The sequence below is a fragment of the Salvelinus alpinus genome, chromosome 1 (assembly GCF_045679555.1).
Source record: "Salvelinus alpinus chromosome 1, SLU_Salpinus.1, whole genome shotgun sequence".
Classification (NCBI taxonomy): Eukaryota; Metazoa; Chordata; class Actinopteri; order Salmoniformes; family Salmonidae; genus Salvelinus; species Salvelinus alpinus.
Window position 1 is genome coordinate 33073430 of NC_092086.1, and position 20467 is coordinate 33093896.

A 20467-nucleotide genomic window follows, 5' to 3' on the forward strand; every position below is an offset into this window, starting at 1 on the left:
TATATCCATAATATGACATTTGAAATGTCTTTATTCCTTTAGAGAGAGAGAGAGAGAGGGGAGAGAGAGAGAGAGAGAGAGAGAGAGAGAGAGAGAGAGAGAGAGAGAGAGAGAGAGAGAGAGAGAGAGAGAGAGAGAGAGAGAGAGAGAGGCCAGTTAGGTCGTGTTGTTGTCATGGAACCCTAAAGAGCAGAGATCAAAAAAATAAAATGAAACCGCAGCAGTTGCTAAACCCCCCTCCTCGTCCTCCAACCTCATTTCCCTCCCTCACTGTCTCAGAGGCGTGACTCAACACCAGCGGCTCAACTGAAACTCTGCCCAGAAACCTCTTAGTATGTCAGTGAGCCAGGCACAGCCCAGACCACCACAGCCAAACACACAGGGTGGAAGAGAAGGAGAGTGAGTCAGAGACACAGAGTTCTAGGCAAGTGATGAGAGCACAGTGACTACTTGTCAGTTTATCTCTCATTTGGTGATGTCAGCAGAGCTCAATCTACTAGACAGAAGATTGACAGAGTTGATGGATACGGGTGCCATTTTTCTTCAGTAAAACAACCCTGAGAAGTTTGGAGAAACTCCTGAGAAAAAAGAGAAGACGGATCTTTATCACACTTTTGAATAGACCGTTCAGATAGGGGCAGAGTTTCAGCCCTGGTCTAATCTTGTGCGTTGTGATTCTCATAGTGAGATTATTCTTCACCATGACAGGCAGACTGCATCTCCTGATTCTGGGTGAGTCCTTTTTGTAAACTGTTTACACAGAAGTCATGTTGCCATGGAGAAGGTTGTGTGTTTGGGAGAGAAAGCACTAAATCAGACAGTGTTTATGTTTGGTTGGGGATGGTTAGATGAAGAGTAAAGTAAAAGACATGTGGCTGTTGAACTTGAAGAGGCAAATCCTAACTTTAATTGAATTTTCACTTAGTCTCCCATTGATATCAAAGCATAACTAAGTGATAATTTGACTTAAATTAGGATTTGCCTGAAATGCTAACGTGCAAATTCATTGGCAGGTCATCATGATCAGGGTCCCACAGGAGGTCACTACAGGGTTGAACACCTCTCAGCTTAGCCTGCTCCAAGATCTGTTCTTACTGTCTTGACAACCCCTATGGTCATGATCACATGCCAAACACAAACAGATCTGGGATCAGGCTACTCTCAGATTGCATTAGACATAATTTCTGACATAAGCTGAAACTACATTTAGGAACAACTGAAAAATGTTATTAAGTAAAGCGGAATGGTGGATTTATCAGTGGTGGAAAAAGTACCCAATTGTCATACTTAAGGAAAATTAAAGGTACCTTTATAGAATATTACTCAAGTAAAAGTGAAAGTCACCCAGTAAAATACTACTTGAGTAAAAGTCTAAAAGTATTTGGTTTTAAATGTACTTAAGTATCAAAAGTAAATGTATACATCCTTTCACATTCCTTATATTATGCAAACCAGACGGCACAATTTTCTTGTTTTAAGAATGTATGGTTAGCCAGGGGCACACTCCAACACTCAGACATCATGTACAAACAAAGCATTTGTGCTTAGTGAGTCCGCCAGGCAGTAGGGATGACCAGGGATGTTCTCTTGATAAGGGTGTAAATTGGACCATTTTCCTGTCCTGCTAAGCATTCAAAATGCAAAGAGTACTTGAGGGTGTGAAGGAAAATGTATGGAGTAAAAATTACATTATTTTCTTTAGGAATGTAGTGAAGTAAAAGTAAAAGTTGTCAAAAATATACATAGTGAAGTACAGATACACCAAAAATCTACTTAAGTAGTACTTTAAAGTATTTTTACTTAAGTACTTTACACCAGTGTGAGTTATTTGAATCCTTTGTATTGAAATGAGTCAGATGACAGCAGAAATGTATCTCGTTCTTCTCAGTAATTGCAGGTTTAATGATATAGTGGTTTAATCACAACAATTGAGAACATCTCTAAGACATACGGTGGGGGGAGAGCACAGCAAGTCCCTTTGAGATATTTGAGATGACAACGTGCCATTGTGTGTGCCAAGGTTGGAATCCATTTAAAATCCTGTTAATAGCCTGTTGAAATTGTTCAGTTGTTCAGTTTATTGCAACTATTTTACATGTGGCTAATAGATCTGTCTTGCTTCCTTGTGGAATCCCTTTTACGGCATTAGCGTTTATAACTTATTTCCAGTAAATGGAAAATCAGCAAGTACTTTTTACTGGTTCATTGAGTAAGACAGAGCAATAGGGACACAGCTCTTAATATGGAAACAATGACACTCATCAGAACTGAATGGAACCTAAAGGACAGACCGTTGTCATAACACTGAATGACTTCTGGGAATCTGAGGACTAAAAGCCTGAAGGAGCACATTCAGAGGAATTAGCAGTAGACAGAGAGACAGCCAGAGAGAGACACTCTCCCTATCTTCATCCTAGACTCTGGGTCCCTCTCCCTAAAGAGACCCTCTGTTCCTCGGCCTTTAACAGTGGTATTTATACTCTGTGATCTCCCCTGAAGCACCCCACAGTCTGATAACAGTCACACCCACTCCGCCTCACCCATATTGTCTTTGAAACGCACACATGTGCATGCACACACACGCTCACACACACACACACAAACACAAAAACATGCACACGTATGCACACACATACACTGTATATCCTTGTTGCCATGACATCACAGCAAGGTGATAACATTCAGTGTGATGTCTCGCTGCCGTGAAGAAGACAGGAAGTCTTTGATGACACGTTGCAAGGGGTGGCTAATTGAGGTGAGGCGACTATCCCTCTTTAGGTGCATTTGGTTAGTTAGTGTCTCAATGGCTGAAACCTTTTCTGTCAAATTCTTTAGAATTTAGAAGTATCAAATAAAATAAAATGTTATTGGTCGCGTACATATTTTTTGCAGATGTTATTGGGGGTGTAGCGAAATGCTTGCAGTAATATCTAACAATACACAACAATTCACACAAATCAAAAAAGTAAAATAATTAAGAAATATAGAAATATTAGGACGAGCAATGTTGGAGTACGGAGTATATGTATATAAAACAGTATGTAAAGTGACCAGTGTTCCATTATTAAGAGAGAACAAAGCTACTGTATCAGACAACATTGTTTGACAGATGATTCCTCAATGAAATGTTACACTATTTAAAAACGTTTTGTCTTCATATTTTTTACTAGTTAGAGTGAAACAGAGAGCACCATCAATGTGGAACTTAAACAGTGCCTACACATCGTTTTAGAAGACTCTCTCTGTGACCACAACATTCCACACTACTGCTGCCTCTTCTCTCTACTCATCACCACAATGGACTGACTACCCATTCACTATCATACAGACTCAGGAGGTTTACAGTCATTATCACATAGTCCCATGCCAGGTGATGGCTTCCTGGTAAAGAGGAAATGGTCACCTCCGGACAGCCGTGTGCAATTCAGGGGTTATTATGGGCATATCCTGTGAGCACAGTTGCCATAGGAACAATCTGCTGAAATCCAGATAGGGGGTATACCTTTTTGAACAGAGAGAGATAAACCTTTAAACCTTTACAAACTATTGCTGTAAGTTTCTGTTCCTGAAACCTCTCCAACTGATTAATGTTACAACCTTACAATCATAGTCAAAGGTTGGTTCTACAAAAGTAGTTTTGTCATGTACTTGTCAATATTACACATGTTCCCGGGCATTCCCCCAATACCATTAATGTTCTGTGCTATCCAGGATCCTTGGGACGTTCCTACCATATTGAATTTGAAATGTAAAAAGGTAAGGGGGAAGGTTAGGGTAAGGTGAGGGTTACGGTTAGGGTTAGGCTTTAGGGTAGGGATGTTCCAAGTATCCAGGATAGCACTGACCATATGATAATGGGACAACTTATTGGAGAATCTGCCTGTTGCTTACTCTGCAGCTCTTCACCTTGCCCCGCTGATGGAACATGTATCAGGCTGTCTACCAGGATTCTCTAAAAATGGGAAAGCTTGCATCGGTATGTACATGTCTGTCTTGTATTATATCTTCTATATACAGTTGAAGTCGAATGTTTACATACACTTAGGTTGGAGTCATTAAAAATCGTTTTTCAACCACTCCATAAATTTCTTGTTAACAAACTATTGTTTTGGCAAGTCAGTTAGGACATCTACTTTATGCATGACACAAGTAATTTTTCCAACAACAGTTTACAGATTATTTCACTTATAATTCACTGTATCACAATTCCAGTGGGTGAGAAGTTTACATACACTAAGTTGACTGTGCCTTTAAACAGCTTGGAAAATTCCAGAAAATGTTGTCATGGCTTTAGAAGCTTCTGATAGACTAATTGACATATTTTGAGTCAATTGGAGGTGTACCTGCGGATGTATTTCAAGGCCTACCTTCAAACTCAGTGCCTCTTTGCTTGACATCATGGGAAAATCAAAAGAAATCAGCCAAGACCTCAGAAAAAAAACTTGTAGACCTCCACAAGTCTGGTTCATCCTTGGGAGCAATTTCCAAATGCCTGAAGGTGCCACGTTCATCTGTACAAACAATAGTACGCAAGTATAAACATCATGGGACAACACAGCCGTCATACCGCTCAGGAAGGAGACGAGTTCTGTCTCCTAGAGATGAATGTACTTTGGTGCGAAAAGTGCAAATCAATTTCAGAACAACAGCAAAGGACCTTGTGAAGATGCTGGAGGAAACAGGTACAAAAGTATCTATATGCACAGTAAAAACAAGTTCTATATCGGCATAACCTCAAAGGCCGCTCAGCAAGGAAGAAGCCACTGCTCCAAAACCATCATAAAAAAGCCAGACTACCATTTGCAACTGCACATGGGGACAAACATTGTACTTTTTGGAGAAATGGCCTCTGGTCTGATGAAACAAAAATAGAACTGTTGGCCATAATGACCATCGTTACGTTTGGAGGAAAAAGGGGGATGTTTGCAAGCCGAAGATCACCATCCCAACCTTGAAGCACGGGGGTGGCAGCATCATGTTGTGTTGGTGCTTTGCTGCAGGAGGGACTGGTGCACTTCACAAAATAGATGGCATCATGCGGTAGGAAAATTATGTGGATATATTGAAGCAACATCTCAAGACATCAGTCAGGAAGTTAAAGCTTGGTTGCAAATGGGTCTTCCAAATGGACAATGACCCCAAGCATACTTCCAAAGTTGTGGCAAAATGGCTTACAAAGTCAAGGTATTGGAGTGGCCATCACAAAGCCCTGACCTCAATGCCATAGAAAATTTGTGGGCAGAATTGAAAAAAGCGAGTGCGAGCAAGGCCTACAAACCTGACTCAGTTACACCAGCTCTGTCAGGAGGAATGGGCGAAAATTCACCCAACTTATTGTGGGAAGCTTGTGGAAGGCTACCTGAAACATTTGACCCAAGTTAAACAATTTTAAAGGCAACGCTACCAAATACTATTTGAGTGTATGTAAACTTCTGACCCACTGAGAATGTGATGTAAGAAATAAAAGCTGAAATAAATCATTCTCTCTACTATTATTCTGACATTTCACATTCTTAAAATAAAGTGGTGATCCTAACTGACCTAAGACAGGGAATTTTTAATTGGATTAAATGTCAGGAATTGTGAAAACTGAGTTTAAATGTATTTCCCTGAGGTGTATCTAAACTTCCAACTCTATTATATTTTGAATGACCATTCCCATTCCCCAACCATTCTACCTCTCATCACACTTTCTCAATGCCTCTGTTTTTGACCCCAGATGAGGATGAGTGTAATCCTCCTAGTGATTACTATAACAATGACCGTGAAACACCACAAATCTGTGGTGAGAATGCAACATGCATCAACACTGAAGGAAGCTTCTACTGTCAATGTGCTCTTGGGTTCAGATCATCATCACAGCGGATGAACTTCACAGCTGCCACACCTGAAAGATGTATAGGTAAACAACTCTCTTTTTTAGTTACCTTATAGCATTTCTATACATTGCAGTCCTGGCCAGAGAACACAGCACTGCTGCAATTTTGGAATCCATACACTTATTCACTAAAGTGACTATACTGTACTGAACAAAATATAAACGCAACATGCAACAATTTAAAATAATTTACTGAGTTACAGTTCATATAAGGAAATCAATCAATTGAAATAAATAAATTAGGCCATTATCTATGGATTTCACATGACTGGGAATACAGATATGAATCTGTTGGTCACAGATACCTTTAAAAAAGGTAGGGGTGTGGATCAGAAAACCAGTCAGTATCTGGTGTGACCACCATTTGCCTCATGCAGCGCAATACATCTCCTTCACATAGAGTTGATCAGGCTGTTGATTGTGGCCTGTGGAATGTTGTCCCACTCCTCTTCAATGGCTGTGTGAAGTTGCTGAATATTGATCGGAACTGGAACACGCTGTCGCACACGTCGATCCAGAGCATTCCAAACATGCTCAACATGTCTGGTGAGTATGCAGGCCATGAAAGAACTGGGACATTTTCAGCTTCAAGGATTGTGTACAGATCCTTGCAACATGGGGCTGTGCATTATTATGCTGAAACATGAGGTGATGGCGGCTGATGAAGGGCACGTCAATGGGTCTCTGGATCTCGTCACGGTATCTCTGTGCATTCAAATTGTCATAGATTAAATGCAATTGTGTTCCTTGTCCATAGCTTATGCCTGCCCATACAATAACCCCACCGCCACCATCGGGTCACTCTGTTCACAACGTTGACATTAGCAAACCACTCGCCCACACAACGGCCTAGCGGTCTGCGATCGCTAGGCCGGTTTGAAGTACTGCCAAATTCTCTAAAACAACATTGGAGGTGGATTTTGGTAGAGAAATTAACAACAGCTCTGGTGGACATTCCTGAAGTCAATTGCACGCTCCCTCAAAACTTGAGAAATCTGTGGCATTGTGTTGTGTGAAAAAACTGCACATTTTAGAGTGGCCTTTTATTGTCCGCAGTACAAGGTGCACCTGTGTAATGATCATGCTGTACAATCAGCTTCTTGATATGCCGGATTATCTTGGCAAAGGAGAAATGCTCACTAACAAGGATGTAAACAAATTTGTACACAACATTTCAGCTCATGAAACATGGGACCAACAGTTTACATGTTGCGTTTATATTTTTGTCCAGTGTATATTCTACGTTTGCATTTGAGGTGTGACTGACTATTCCTTTCTCTGTGCCTCAAGACATCAACGAGTGTTTGGAGAATAAGGACACCTGTGGTCCCAATGCCGAGTGTCACAATACGTTAGGGTCCTACTCCTGCATCTGCAATGAGGGGTTTATATCTTACCAAGGAGTTGCGTGTGAAGGTAAGATGCCAAAGAGAACTGGTAATAACACTAAATATCAAAAGATGGGTACAGTACATCCAGAGAGCATATCAGGCATATACAGGATGTCATCATGCATGAAATGGTGAGAGTTTCCTTTTCCTAATGGTGTCTTTTACCCACATGTAGATAGAAACAAGTGTGTGGACGACATCACAATTTGCGGGAAGCATACACAGTGCGTCAACACAACAGGCAACTACTCCTGTATCTGCAATCCAGGGTTTGGCCTGAAGTCTGGCAAAGCTCAATTCACAGGGAATGGAGAATCATGCGAGGAAATAACAGATCAGAAAGCCACCACAGACCAGACAGCAACCACAGACAGTGAGGATGCTCAAGGTGCTAAAGGTATGGGAGGAATTGTATTATCACCCTGGATGGGTTTTCTAGAAATCCTGGTTGGAGGCCTCCAGATTTCCTGATAATTCCAAGAATCTTCCAACCGGGATTTGGGGAAAACCTGGGAATTTTGAGAAAGTTAAATAATTCTTTATCTATACCCCTTGATGTATTTTGCTCAATTGATCTTCTTCCTCATGAAGCACCAGATACTAATTTCTTTATGACCAGAATGTGTAATTAATATTATGTGAATTGATTGGTTTTAGGTAGATCTGAACATCTTATGAAAATGTCACCTGTGCTTTCTGTCATTCCTTTGTAGACTTGTGTAAAATAAATATGTTTATCTGTGGAGGGAATGGAACGTGCCATAATGCCACCAACAGTGGCCATCGGTGTGCGTGCCATGCAGGATTCACCAACTACGGAGACCCGCAGGGGAGATGTACTGGTGAGAATCACATTTATAGATCATCATTCTCATTGAGATGGAGCTGTTTCCACATTCAAATTTCAATACTTCCGCTGCATGATCAAGTTGTCATCACTTCATCAATAATTTCATAAAAAAATATATTTTCATTTAAGATGCCTTATTCACTCATCTCTTCTCTTTCCACAGAGTTGAACTGTGACACGTTTGCGAGTGAGAAGCATCTTAAAATGGTAAGCCACATGAGTATACAGTGTAATGATTCACACCTACAGATATCTGCAGAACAAAATACAGACTAACCTCCTCCTCTCTCTACCTACCCCCCCCCCCCCCCTCCCACCTGCTCTCTCTCTCTCCTCACTTTCTCTCCTCATCCCTCGTTCTCAGGTCATCCCAGGTCTGCAGGATGCTGTGGCCCTGATGAGGACCAGTTGTCTGGAGTTGAGTGAGAGTAATACGGCAAAACAAGTCGATGGAGAGGCCCTGCTAGAGGTACTACTGCTTATTTATATATTTATACTTGAGGCCCTTACTTATATTTGAGGCCCTTATTTCTATTTGAGGCTCATTATAAACCAGGCATCCATCATAGAGAGGTTGACATATGCATGTTCAGACTCAGCCCACACACATTAAGGAAAGGATACATGCAGTGAAACAACGACTGATGACCAGCACTGTTGGTACATCTAGTTTATAATGGAAACTAGCCTCCTTTCGATGTATGACTTCTAAACATAGCATTGTGGTTAGTGTATGCCAAATATATAGTCATGTACATTTCGGAATTGGCCCTGACCCTGCTGTATATAACGTTCTTCTTCTTTTTTTCTTCTTCTCTTATTTCTTGTGTTTTTATTTCATTTATTTATTTGATCAGTTATACTATTTTGAAATTGAATACTGCAATGTTGCGTAGGGCTTGCAAGTTAAGAATTTCACTGTACTTGTGCATGTGACAAATAAAAGTCTCAGCCTGTCTGACTGTGTCTATGTAACCCCTCCTCCCCCACCTCTCTCTGTGTCTCTGAAGACTCTGTTGTCTGCTATAGACAGGCTCCTGTCTCGCGGGCCTCTGAATAATAACAAGGAAGTGAGTGTCTTGCTGGACCTGGTAGAGACTGCTCTGAGAATAATCGGACCTCTGCTGAAACACCCCGAGACCAGGAGGTTCAAAACTCACACCGGTAGGAGAACATCCTGAACTCAGCCATGAGTCCAGACAACATAAACTCAGCCATGATTGTTTTGGCTTTTGAAGCCACCTAACGGAAGACAAGTTGTTATAACTTCCTTCGTAGAATATGTTCATTTGTGGCCATTTTTGAATAGCTTACAAAGTTTTTCATTAGGTTATATGGGTCACATTTCATTGCATAATTTGCTGCGCACAAGTCTGCCTTTCTAGCAGATAACCATTCTGAGAGTTGTAACATCTCACCTACTGTAGGCCTGTTTGTGAAGATGTGAATGTATTTGCTTCCAGAGGTGGAGCTGTTGGTGCAGAGAAATGCCTCCTCACCCAAGGGACCCCTCACCTTGTCCTCTACACACGCTCAGCTAGACAGCCACTGGGAGACTGCTGCTGGAGACACCTCCTACCCAGGTTACCATCTTCATCATCCTCATCTTCATGATAAGCTTCAACACTGCCATCATAATCCCACCACAATCATCAGAACCAATCTTTATAATGTAATGATATAATGTGAAATGAATGTACACAGTGTACAAACTCCTAGACTTAAACATTTGCTTTCTCAGGATTTGCAACGGTGTCCCTGCTCAGCTACAAGGGTCTGGAGACATCCACCAACCATTCCTTCTCAGGGCTGAAGGCACAGGAGGGCCACAGCTTCCAGATCAACTCCAAAGTGGTGACGGCCACCATTAGTAACAAGAACACATCCTTTCTCAAGGAGCCAGTCACATTCACCTTCTCCCATTTGAAGGAGGTGAGGAGCAAAAACATTACCCCTCTATCCCATTATGATGGTCTATGTGAATGTGGCAGTATCAAATCTTCTTCATATGCTGCACTATATTTCAAGATCTATGCAGACATCTGAATGAACCTGCTTTGCTTTTTCTGGGATGGTCACTATGTGAAGTGTCCTGGAGTAACATTGTTTTTCTACTTCTCTTCTATGGTAATTGTGAATGTTGTTTCCCAGTCAGATGAAGGGAACTACACCTGTGTGTACTGGGATGCTGAGTTGGGAGAAGGGACCTGGTCTGATCGAGGCTGTTTCCTGGTGCAGTCCAATGCCACCCACACTGTGTGCTCCTGCTACCATCTCAGCAGCTTTGCTGTTCTTATGGCTCTCTATGAGTTCAAGGTGAGGGGGATTTCTCTTTTAGTCTAGCTGTACTTCTGCTGTAAGATAGAGCAGGAACAATGCCTTTTCTAATAGTTTCATTTCACTTTCTATGTACTTGTGCAAAAGGAGATCGTTTGGCTTTTAAAAGTTTGCATTCATTTGAGAACAGTGAATCCATTAAGATTTGTTTTGTTTTAAATTTGTTCTGTGTCTTGCCTGGCTAGATAGGGCTCCATTATTATTTCTCCAGTGGCATGTTGTTTAAGACACATCCATGAAAGTTGTGTCAGTTACTGTGACTCACAGGAGGTTGGTGACACATTAACTGGGGCTCGTGGTAATGGAGTGGAATAAGTGGAATGGTATCAAACATATGGTTTCCATGTGTTTGGTACCATTACATTTACTCCGTTCCAGCCATTATTATGAGCCATCCTCCCCTCAGCAGCCTCCACTTCTGTGACTATATGGTGACGTGTCTTCGCCTCCATTCCTCCCTCCAGGACACATTCCAGCTGCAGCTGATCACCTGGGTGGGCCTGTCCCTGTCCCTGCTGTGTCTCTTCATCTGCATCCTCACCTTCTCCCTGATCCGCTCCATCCAGAGCACCCGCAATACCATCCACCTCCACCTCTGCCTCAGCCTCTTCATCGCCAACCTGATCTTCCTCGTCGGCATCTCACGCACCGAGAGCCAGGTAAGCTTGCATCCAACCAATCACATACGCTCAGCCCTTGAGTCAGAATTGCCCTCGGAACAAGATTGAATAAGGAAAACTCCACTGAGCTTTTCTGGGCGTGAGAGGTCAGAGGAGGTGACAATGTGTGTAACATTTACATGTGGCGTAGGTACTCTGTCTATGTGGGTGGTGAGAACAATGTTTAAGTAGGAAGAAATGTTAATGTATGCAGCGATTGTGTGTTCAGTTGTGGGTAACTTATTGTATTGTGAACCTTATCACTATCTACAGTATATGTCATTTCGCTCACATTTAGTTTTCTCGATCACTCTCACCCCCTTACTTCCTTTCTCTTCATCCCTCTCTCCTCTCTTCCTCAGGCTGGTTGTGCGGTGGTGGCTGGGCTGCTTCACTTCTTCTTTCTGGCAGCGTTCTGCTGGATGTGTCTGGAGGGAGTGCAGCTCTTCAGGATGGTGGTCCTGGTCTTCAACACCACCTTCAGGCCCCTCTACATGATGGCGGGGGGCTACGGCGTTCCTGCTGTCATCGTCGCCATCTCTGCCCTCGCCAACGCCAAAGGATACGGAACAGAGCGCCAGTGAGTGACCACTGCATTGATCCCTGACAGTGTCATCTCCTGACTGGATTCCCTATATATATTTGTCTGACTCGCTGTCCTTCTGTCTGTTGTGTACTATAGAGATCAGGTATTCATGTGTGCGTTGTGTGTTTTAGCTGCTGGCTCAACCTTGAGGATGGATTCATCTGGAGCTTCTTTGGCCCTGTCTGTATCATCATCATGGTGCGTATCACAGATGAAAGGTGCAATAGTTTCATCACTCCTACTTACAATGTTTTGTGTCATGTTAGAGTTCTACTTATCTCCCTCTCCCCTCCTAGGTGAACGTGTTTTTCTTCCTCATCACAGTGTGGAAGTTGGCCCAGAAGTTCTCCAGCCTGAACCCTGACCTTGACAAACTCCGCAAAATCAAGTGAGCCGGCAAAGAAACGGACATTCTCACACAGGCTGTGTTATAGCCCATAACAAAGGACCACTGTTTTTCCTGGCCAGAACATGTGGGAAAAAAACAGGCCTTACTGTAAGATGACATGTTGTGACCCATGCTTTTGATCTAACTTTATGTGTGTTTGTCACCTCCTGCAGGGCATTCACCATAACTGCAGTGGCTCAGCTGTGTGTGTTGGGCACCATGTGGATCTTTGGCTGTTTCCAGTTTGAGGAAAGCACGCTGGCCATGTCGTACCTGTTCACCATCCTCAACAGTCTGCAGGGGGTCCTCGTGTTCCTCATGCACTGCCTGCTCTCTAAACAGGTACGTCACGACTCAAGACTCTGTCAACCAGGGGCCTTGAAGAAGTTCTAATATGGACATCGTACAGATGAGTCCAAACTGTTGGGCTTGGTGGGATGAAATGTAATCTCAGTATTGGGCCTCGAACCAAAAAACATTAAATAACATTGTTCATCAATACATAAGTTCATTCTGGAAGCTTCTGGCGGGCCAAACCAAATGTCATGGACCAAGTAGGGCCTTTGGGCCTCACAAAAGCCTAGAGGGAGGGATTCAGCATTGTTTAAATATTCCCCATGTAATGTTAATGGGGAGATAACATGGCTGTCATAGAATGTTGTAGTGTCATGTACATGCGCCATTATGCTCCTTCTGTATAGTATTTTTTAGGAGCTAACAGTGTCATGTAAATGCATCATAATGCAAGAACCACATAGGTCCAACTCTCAAAATAAATGGCTTTGGGCTATACTACTTTGGCTGAATTCCAAATTAGTTGTTAAGTGTTTAAATAATACTGATTGGGTTTAGTTTACTGTAGGGCCTACAGTGAAAGGGTAGGCAAATATGTGCTTGTTGGACTCATAACAAATATGGTGGATAATAAAGATGATGCATAAAAGCGGTTTACCATTGAAATAAATGGTCAAGGTTTTGTCTATGTAAATGAGCGTTCCCGCTCTCTCATGAGCATGCTTTACCGCATGCTCAAACATTGTCACACTAGAGAAGGAACGCCCACTTACAGAGACAGGAAAAATGACAATTTTTTTAAATTGGAAACTGCCCAATAACAGCTGGTTCTGGTCTACTTATTCCCTTCCCCCCACCCTTGCTCGACCAGGTTTTTCTACCGTCTTTGCTCATAGTGCTCTCTTTTGCACCTTGTAGGTGAGAGAGGAGTATGGCAAGATCCTGGACAGCGTCTGTGCACTACAGAAGAAGAAGTACTCAGAGTTTTCCTCCAACCAGTCAAGCAACAGCAAATCACAGGTATTAACTCTTACTAATTGAGTAGCCAACATCTAAAAGAGCAGAAAGGCCTTCAATATGATGTACTTATGCCCCCAACACTGTTGAGTTTGAGTGACACCGAACACTAGGTAAAGTTCTGCGAGGCAAAGTTCTGCGAGTAAAAGTTATACCATATTTATTGTGTACAGGAAAGTCATTAAATGTATTCTGACGAACTGCCCTTGGAAAAAGAATGGGATGGTAAAATCTATTTCTGTCATGTACTAAGAAATTCTAGATCTTGAGGTGCAATACTTTTAAATCCTCAATGAAGATGGATTGCTTTGATTATACTACTTGATGATAAACACATTGCTCATACATTTATATGGACCGAATAATGACCATCCAAACTTCTTTGAAAATATTTATATTAATCTAATTAGATGCAAATAACACTTACAGTTTTAAGTAAGTCAGTAGACCGTAAAGAAAATCACACTACCAACTATCACCCTGTGGCGCTCATAGAGATTATGAATATTATGGTCACGTTGGAATTGACTGCCATTGGCTCAGAAACCCGGATCTCGTAAGATATACATGTAGGAGGCTTAATCAAGCTAGTCGGATTGATTATTTTCTTGTATCCTTTTCTATGGTGCCAAAAGTGAAATATGTATTGATTGAGGATCGAATGCGATCATATCATCAACTTATATCCCTCCATATAACTATGACAGACTTTCTTAACAAAAACTAGGCACATACTACTTTTTCTTGCACAATACAGGTTAAATTGAATCTTCATCCCCAAAAATTGGTCAACAGAGAAAAGGAAAATAATAATTAAAAATAATAAATAACAGTATGTGACAAAACAAGCACATATAGTGTAGGGCATCCTTGAATCATCAAACCACTGTGAAATATATGTTCCATAACCAAAAATATTGTACTTTCAGCTGGTGTACAAAACTGAAATTAAAAGACGCAAAAACTAAACTTAAGAATGGAAAGCATAGAAATAACTCACAGAACAGATCTACCGCTTCTTAGACTTGCTTTCAATGACAATGGCAGATCTATAACTCACCTTTTTGTGAATTTGGTCGCCCAAAAAGTTGCATATTGCAGCTTTAAGGGGCAAAACATTAACTTTGCCATGTGGCCTCCCGATTAAATGGGTGGAAGGTGAAGTTTATGTGCTTGGTGTACATATACCAGAAAAGTTGAACGATCTTGGAACTATTAACTTTGATAGAAAACAAAATAGATAGGATCCTTAAATCATAGAGAGGGAAACACCTGTGCATCTACGGGAAAGTTACCCTGATTCATTCTCTATTGATATCTGTTTCTATATTTACTAATGGCTCTACCGGCTTCAGGAGAATCCTTTTTCAAATCATGCGAGAAAAAAAGATTTAATTTGAATGGCAAACCAGATAAAGTTATATTTATATAATGAACAGGAGTTGGGATTTTAAGGCATTAAACCTCTCTCTTAAAGCCTCTATTATACCAAAATTATATCTAAATCCAAACTGGTTTTCCAGATGGATACTAAGAGGCACATCCAATTTCAAAAGTGAGCTTTTTGCTTTTATACTGATTAAAACAAACCATTTCCGGTGGATTGATAACTTAACCCTGTTTAAAGTATTCTTCTTTTAAAATGAAGCCATACAGAGCTGGTCAAAATTCAAATGTCATCCTCCAGAAGAGGCAGAACAAATATTACAGCAAATAATATGTCTAAACTCCAATGTACTGATTTTTTGGGGGAAGAAATGTAGAAGGAAGGTATCATGTTTATGAATGACAATGTAAATAAGGATGGTAAAATTATGTCACAAGAAATGAACAAATGTGTATGGAGATAAATACAGAAGTATAACCAACTCATTGCAGCTCTGCCACAAAAATAGAAGAGGCAATTACTCAAAACAGAAACAAATTAATTAGTTTGTCTGCCTCCAACGAAAAACCATGCATAGCTTAAAATGACCGGTATAAATCATGAAATGTACCAGTTTCAATATAGGGTTGAGAGGTTTGACAACTATAAAGCATAAAATGAAAGATAGCTGGAACAGGTTTTGATGTCCCAATACCTTTGAATCAGGTTTATGAACTGATATACAAAACAAAAAATGGACATATCAATCCGATCTTTTCAATGTAAACTACAGTATCAAATTCTCGCCACAAACATAATCCTCAATATATGGCACAATGAACAGTCAGCCCTGTGCAGACTCTGTTATGAGGAAACACAATAAACAGATTATCTCTTTTGGTACTGTCTGTCACGTTCCTGACCTGTTTTCTGTTGTTTTGTATGTGTTTAGTCGGTCAGGGCGTGAGTTGGGGTGGGCATTCTATGTTGGTTAATGGGTTACCTGATATGGTTCTCAATTAGAGGCAGGTGGTTTACGTTTCCTCTGATTGAGAACCATATTAAGGTAGGTTGTTTCACATTGTTTGTTGTGGGTGGTTGTCTTCCGTGTCTGTGTCTGTTTGCACCACATGGGACTGTTTCGTTTGTTCGTTCGGTTTTTGTGTAGTCTATTTTCCTGTTCGTGCGTTCTTCGTGTTATGTAAGTTCGTTTGTTCAGGTCTGTTGACTCCGTTTATTATTTTGTAAATTCTCAAGTGTTTTTCGTGTTCGTCTTTTATTCTTTATAAACATCGTTATGTCAAATTACCACGCTGCATATTGGTCATCTGATCCTTCTCGCCTCTCCTCGTCTGAGGAGGAGGACGATGTAGACGTTTGTTACACTGTCCTTTAGTGGCTCGATTTTGCAGTCAGGTCCAGGAGTATTCATCCCCCTTGGCATTTTTCCTATTTGTTGCATTACAAACTGCAATTTATATTGATTTTTATTTGTATTTCATCTAATGGACATACACAAAATAGTCCAAATTGGTGAAGGGAAATGTAAAAAATGAAAAAATAAAAAAAATTGAAAAGTTGTGCGTGCATATGTATTCACCCCCTTTGCTATGAAGCCCCTAAATAAGATCTGGTGCAACCAATTACCTTCAGAAGTCACATAATTAGTTAAATAAAGTCCACCTGTGTGCAATCTAAGTGTCACATGATCTGTCACATGATCTCAGTATATACGTATACACCTGTTCTAAAAGGCCCCAGGGTCTACAACACCACCACCAAGCAAGCGGCACTATGAAGACCAAGCAGCTCTCCAAACAGGTCAGGGACAAAGTTGTGGAGAAGTACAGATCAGGGTTGGGTTATAAAAAAATATCAGAAACTTTGAACATCCTACAGAGCACCATTAAATCCATTAAAAAAATGAAAGAATATGCCACCACAACAAACCTGCCAAGAGACGGCCGCTCACCAAAACTCATGAACCAGGCAAGGAGGGCACATCAGAGAGGCAACAAAGAGACCAAAGATAACCTGTCAAGCTCCACAGCAGAGATTGGAGCATCTGTCCATAGGACTACTTTAAGCCGTACACTCCACAGAGCTGGGCTTTATGGAAGAGCGGCCAGAAAAAAGACATTGCTTAAAAAAAATAAGCCAACACGTTTGGTGTTCACCAAAAGGCATATGGAAGAAGATACTCTGGTCAGATGAGACAAAAATGTAGATTTTGGCCATCAAGTCTGGTGCAAACCCAACACCCCCATCACCCCGAGAATACCATCCCCACAGTGGAGCATGGTGGTGGCAGTATCATGCTGTGGGGATGTTTTTCATCGGCAGAGTCTGGGAAACTGGTCAGAATTGAAGGAATGATGGATGGGGCTAAATACAGGGAAATTCTTGAAGGAAACCTGTTTCAGTCTTCCAGAGATTTGAGACTGGGACGGAGGTTCACCTTCCAGCAGGACAATAACCATAAGCATACTGTTAAAGCAACACTCGAGTGATTTATGGGGAAACATTTAAATGTCTTGGAATTGCCTAGTCAAAGCCCAGACCTCAATCCAATTGAGATTCTGTGGTATGACTTAAAGATTGCTCTACACCAGCGGAACCCATCCAACTTGAAGGAGCTGGAGCAGTTTTGCCTTGAAGAATGGGCAAAAATCCCAGTGGCTAGATGTGCCAAGCTTATAGAGACATACCCCAAGAGACTTGCAGCTGTAATTTCTGCAAAAGGGGGCTCTACAAAGTATTGACTTGAGGGGGGGGATAGTTATGCACACTCAAGTTATCTTTTTTTACTTATTTCTAGTTTGTTTCACAATAAAAAATATTTTGCATCTTCAAAATGGTAGGCATGTTGTGTAAATCAAATGATACAAACCCCCAACAAATCAATTTTAATTCCAGGTTGTAAGGCAACAAAATATGAACAATTCCAGGGTGGTGAATACTTTCGCAAGCCACTGTAAGTCATATCTCTGTTCAGATGGACCTACAAACAGTACTGTTAGGAGATCTGAAAAACCACGATCAATCGATGGGAAATATGATTACACTCTTCGGTAAAGTATTTATCTTTAGGGTAATCTTGGTACAAATGGTACAAATAGAGAGGTTCAAGACGCTTGTAAGACATCACAGTAAAATAGAAGGATGTATTGCAAAAGGTAATAGTAAAATGGTAGTGTACTAGGAAAGATGGGTTAGTCTGTAGACATCGGAGGGTTGGAATTAAGATTAGAGTGTACTGTATATGTGAGGGAAGATACATGTGAGTAGCAGTAGAATAAGTATTGTTGGCCGTTAGTTTTCTCCAATCAGGGGAGGATTGATAGTGCTGAAAAACAATATATAATAATAATAATAGGGGCATTAGAAATTAGACAAATTTGCTTGATAGAATCTGTAATATTATTAAGGCTGATCTGCAAGTTAAAGTTCTACATTACATATTACATGTACTGAATTATACAAAGGATATAAGCATATTAGAATATTTAGATACAAGTCAAATGTGCATTCATCCAAACTTCAGAGTACTTCAATCTCAATTTCTCAGAGGGCACACTCTTATCAGGTTAACGGCCAATTTGGAACATTTGTTTTACAGCGCATTGTAAAATTCTCACTTCTTTCCCCATCCAGAGACATCTTTAATTAATCAGTCCATTCATTTAATCGTTAATCATTACTGACCGTAGTTTGGGACATCATGTTCAGGCCTGAGCAGAGGTGTGATCAGTCTAGTCATTTCCTTCAAGTGAGATTGCTCAAAGGCAATTTTAAAAAACCTTTCAAAGCACAACAAAGGAGGAAAAGAACTGTAATTTGTGATTTCCATAAAATAGGCAAACGTGTGATTCTGGGCCAGAGCCGAAGCTCCCTAAAGATAATGAGGTGGGTGAGGAAGGTGTTAAGTGAAGCATTTTGTCTGGCGGGTGAAAGAGAGAGAAAGCAGAGCCACTTGTGCATTAATAATCAAGGACTGTGATGACGGAGTCTGATCAAAAAGCAACTGATTGACGTTGTTGTCTGTCTTTCCCCTCTCTCTGTCTGTGTCCCCCAGACATCCAAGAGCGCCCAGAACACGGGAGAGTCTCAGATCTAAGGGGCTGGACGCTAGTTGCTGGACATGACCCCATGATGCCTGACCTCGTGACCTAGCAACATCTGGGAGTTTTATAAAACCATAATCACCCTGGTTTAATGACAGGCATAAGTTAATGCTTGCCTGGTCCGAGATCTGTTTGCGCTGTCTTGCCAAAAGAGCACAAAAGGACCAGGATAGATTGATGGGATGGTTGTTGTCCGTTTTTTTGTGACAACTATATTTCGCTTTAAGCAGTATTGTGCACATTTTTTAAAGATTCTGTAAATTTTACTGTACTTTCTCGTTGGGCTGGCCTGAATATTATTTTAAGCTAAAACTCCAAAGAGTAACGATAACAAAGTTATTTATTGTTTTACACTGATTTTCCTATTGACAGTTTCATGTGTCTTTTTCCAACCTTGATATTCTTTGGATTATATAATGCTGATGAGAAACCCCCTCCTACTGTAGAAGAGTGGACTAGTCCTGCATGGTTTAACCAGGGACAACTCATCATGGATTATTACATTATGCATTATCCAGGTACTTTCTCTGATCTTAAAATACATAACAGATGAAAGCAACAAATTATAAAAATAGTCATAAACTATCATGGTTTTATTTTTTAAAATCATTGTTTAAAACATAACCATCAAAGGTCGAGTTGTGAGAGTCAGATTGAAATGTATATTTTGTGTATATAGTTTTATAATTGTATCTCAAATTTAAAAGAGGTCAACCAAAAAAATTACAAGAATCATGATCATGACTGTTATTGTTTCTAGTAAGGTGTGCATCCTGTCAAATAAGGATAAATTAAAATCATTGTAAATATTTTCTTTGTAAAGATCATTTGTATGACTGTTTTTTTACTGGGAAATGGCATGCTTTTATCACTGTACTGTAACTTCTCTGTTTTTAGACCTTTATTTGCCATGCGATATTTTAATTGTATAAAATATAAAAATATTTTGTATCTGTGTAGCTTGATTTTATTTTGTTAAATGTGGTTCAAGATACTGTATATCTAAGAAATGTTTTTCTGTCTCCGTTTTAGATTAAGGCAACTGCATTTGTAGTCTACCTGAATCTGATGTGGAATTGTTTTGAAAAGGTTTCTGATTGGTTCAGAACTGTTTGTCTTAGTACAGATGTCAAACTCTGAATGGGTGGGGATAGTCTCTATCAGATTGTCTCTCATCTCAGAAGATGCAAACTGACAAAGGCAATTTCAGCCGGTTATTTAGGGCCTCAATGGGTTTGCGAGTCAGAGTCACACGGTATGAAAACAAGAAATTTGAAATGTTTGCCTTGAAGTACCTTGTGTCACGTTCGTCGTAACATTTAAGTGAGGAGGACCAAGGCGCAGCGTGATAACAATACATTCTTCTTTAATGATGAAAACGAAACGAACACTATATAAACTAATCAAAACAACAAACAGACGAACGTGAAGCTATACAAACAATAAGTGCAGGTCCTGGCTGACTGACGGCTCTGGCAGGTCCTGGCTGACTGACGACTCTGGCAGGTCCTGGCTGACTGACGACTCTGGCAGGTCCTGGCTGACTGACGACTCTGGCAGGTCCTGGCTGACTGACG

The 20467-nt window shown here is 40.8% G+C and overlaps 1 protein-coding gene across 2 annotated transcripts; it reads left to right on the top strand.

The window, feature by feature from the left end:
• The first annotated feature begins 315 nt into the window (after window positions 1-315).
• LOC139573622 (adhesion G protein-coupled receptor E5-like) lies at window positions 316-19849 on the top strand. 2 transcript variants are annotated; one of them, XM_071397298.1, is made up of 19 exons: window positions 316-732; window positions 3899-3976; window positions 5720-5902; window positions 7169-7294; window positions 7445-7666; window positions 8016-8111; window positions 8283-8326; window positions 8484-8588; window positions 9130-9283; window positions 9583-9702; window positions 9861-10051; window positions 10271-10435; window positions 10921-11115; window positions 11478-11695; window positions 11833-11899; window positions 11998-12089; window positions 12263-12431; window positions 13302-13403; window positions 18842-19849. In XM_071397298.1, exons 1-19 carry the CDS (start codon window positions 702-704, stop codon window positions 18881-18883), a joined length of 2400 nt encoding a protein of 799 aa, XP_071253399.1. In that variant the 5' UTR covers window positions 316-701; the 3' UTR covers window positions 18884-19849. The 2 variants fall into 2 exon arrangements, with proteins under 2 accessions (XP_071253399.1, XP_071253390.1); XM_071397289.1 differs by having other exon boundaries at window positions 317-732; window positions 7983-8111.
• The last annotated feature ends 618 nt before the right edge of the window (window positions 19850-20467 follow it).

What these genes read in the sequence shown, in the direction of transcription:
- LOC139573622 (XM_071397289.1), top strand. Translation starts at nt 702, where the DNA reads ATGACAGGCAGACTGCATCTCCTGATTCTGG. An exon ending in GAGGTTCAAAACTCACACCG is followed by an intron (nt 9,284 to 9,582) that starts GTAGGAGAACAT and finishes ATTTGCTTCCAG; the next exon opens with AGGTGGAGCTGTTGGTGCAG. An exon ending in CAAGCAACAGCAAATCACAG is followed by an intron (nt 13,404 to 18,841) that starts GTATTAACTCTT and finishes TGTGTCCCCCAG; the next exon opens with ACATCCAAGAGCGCCCAGAA.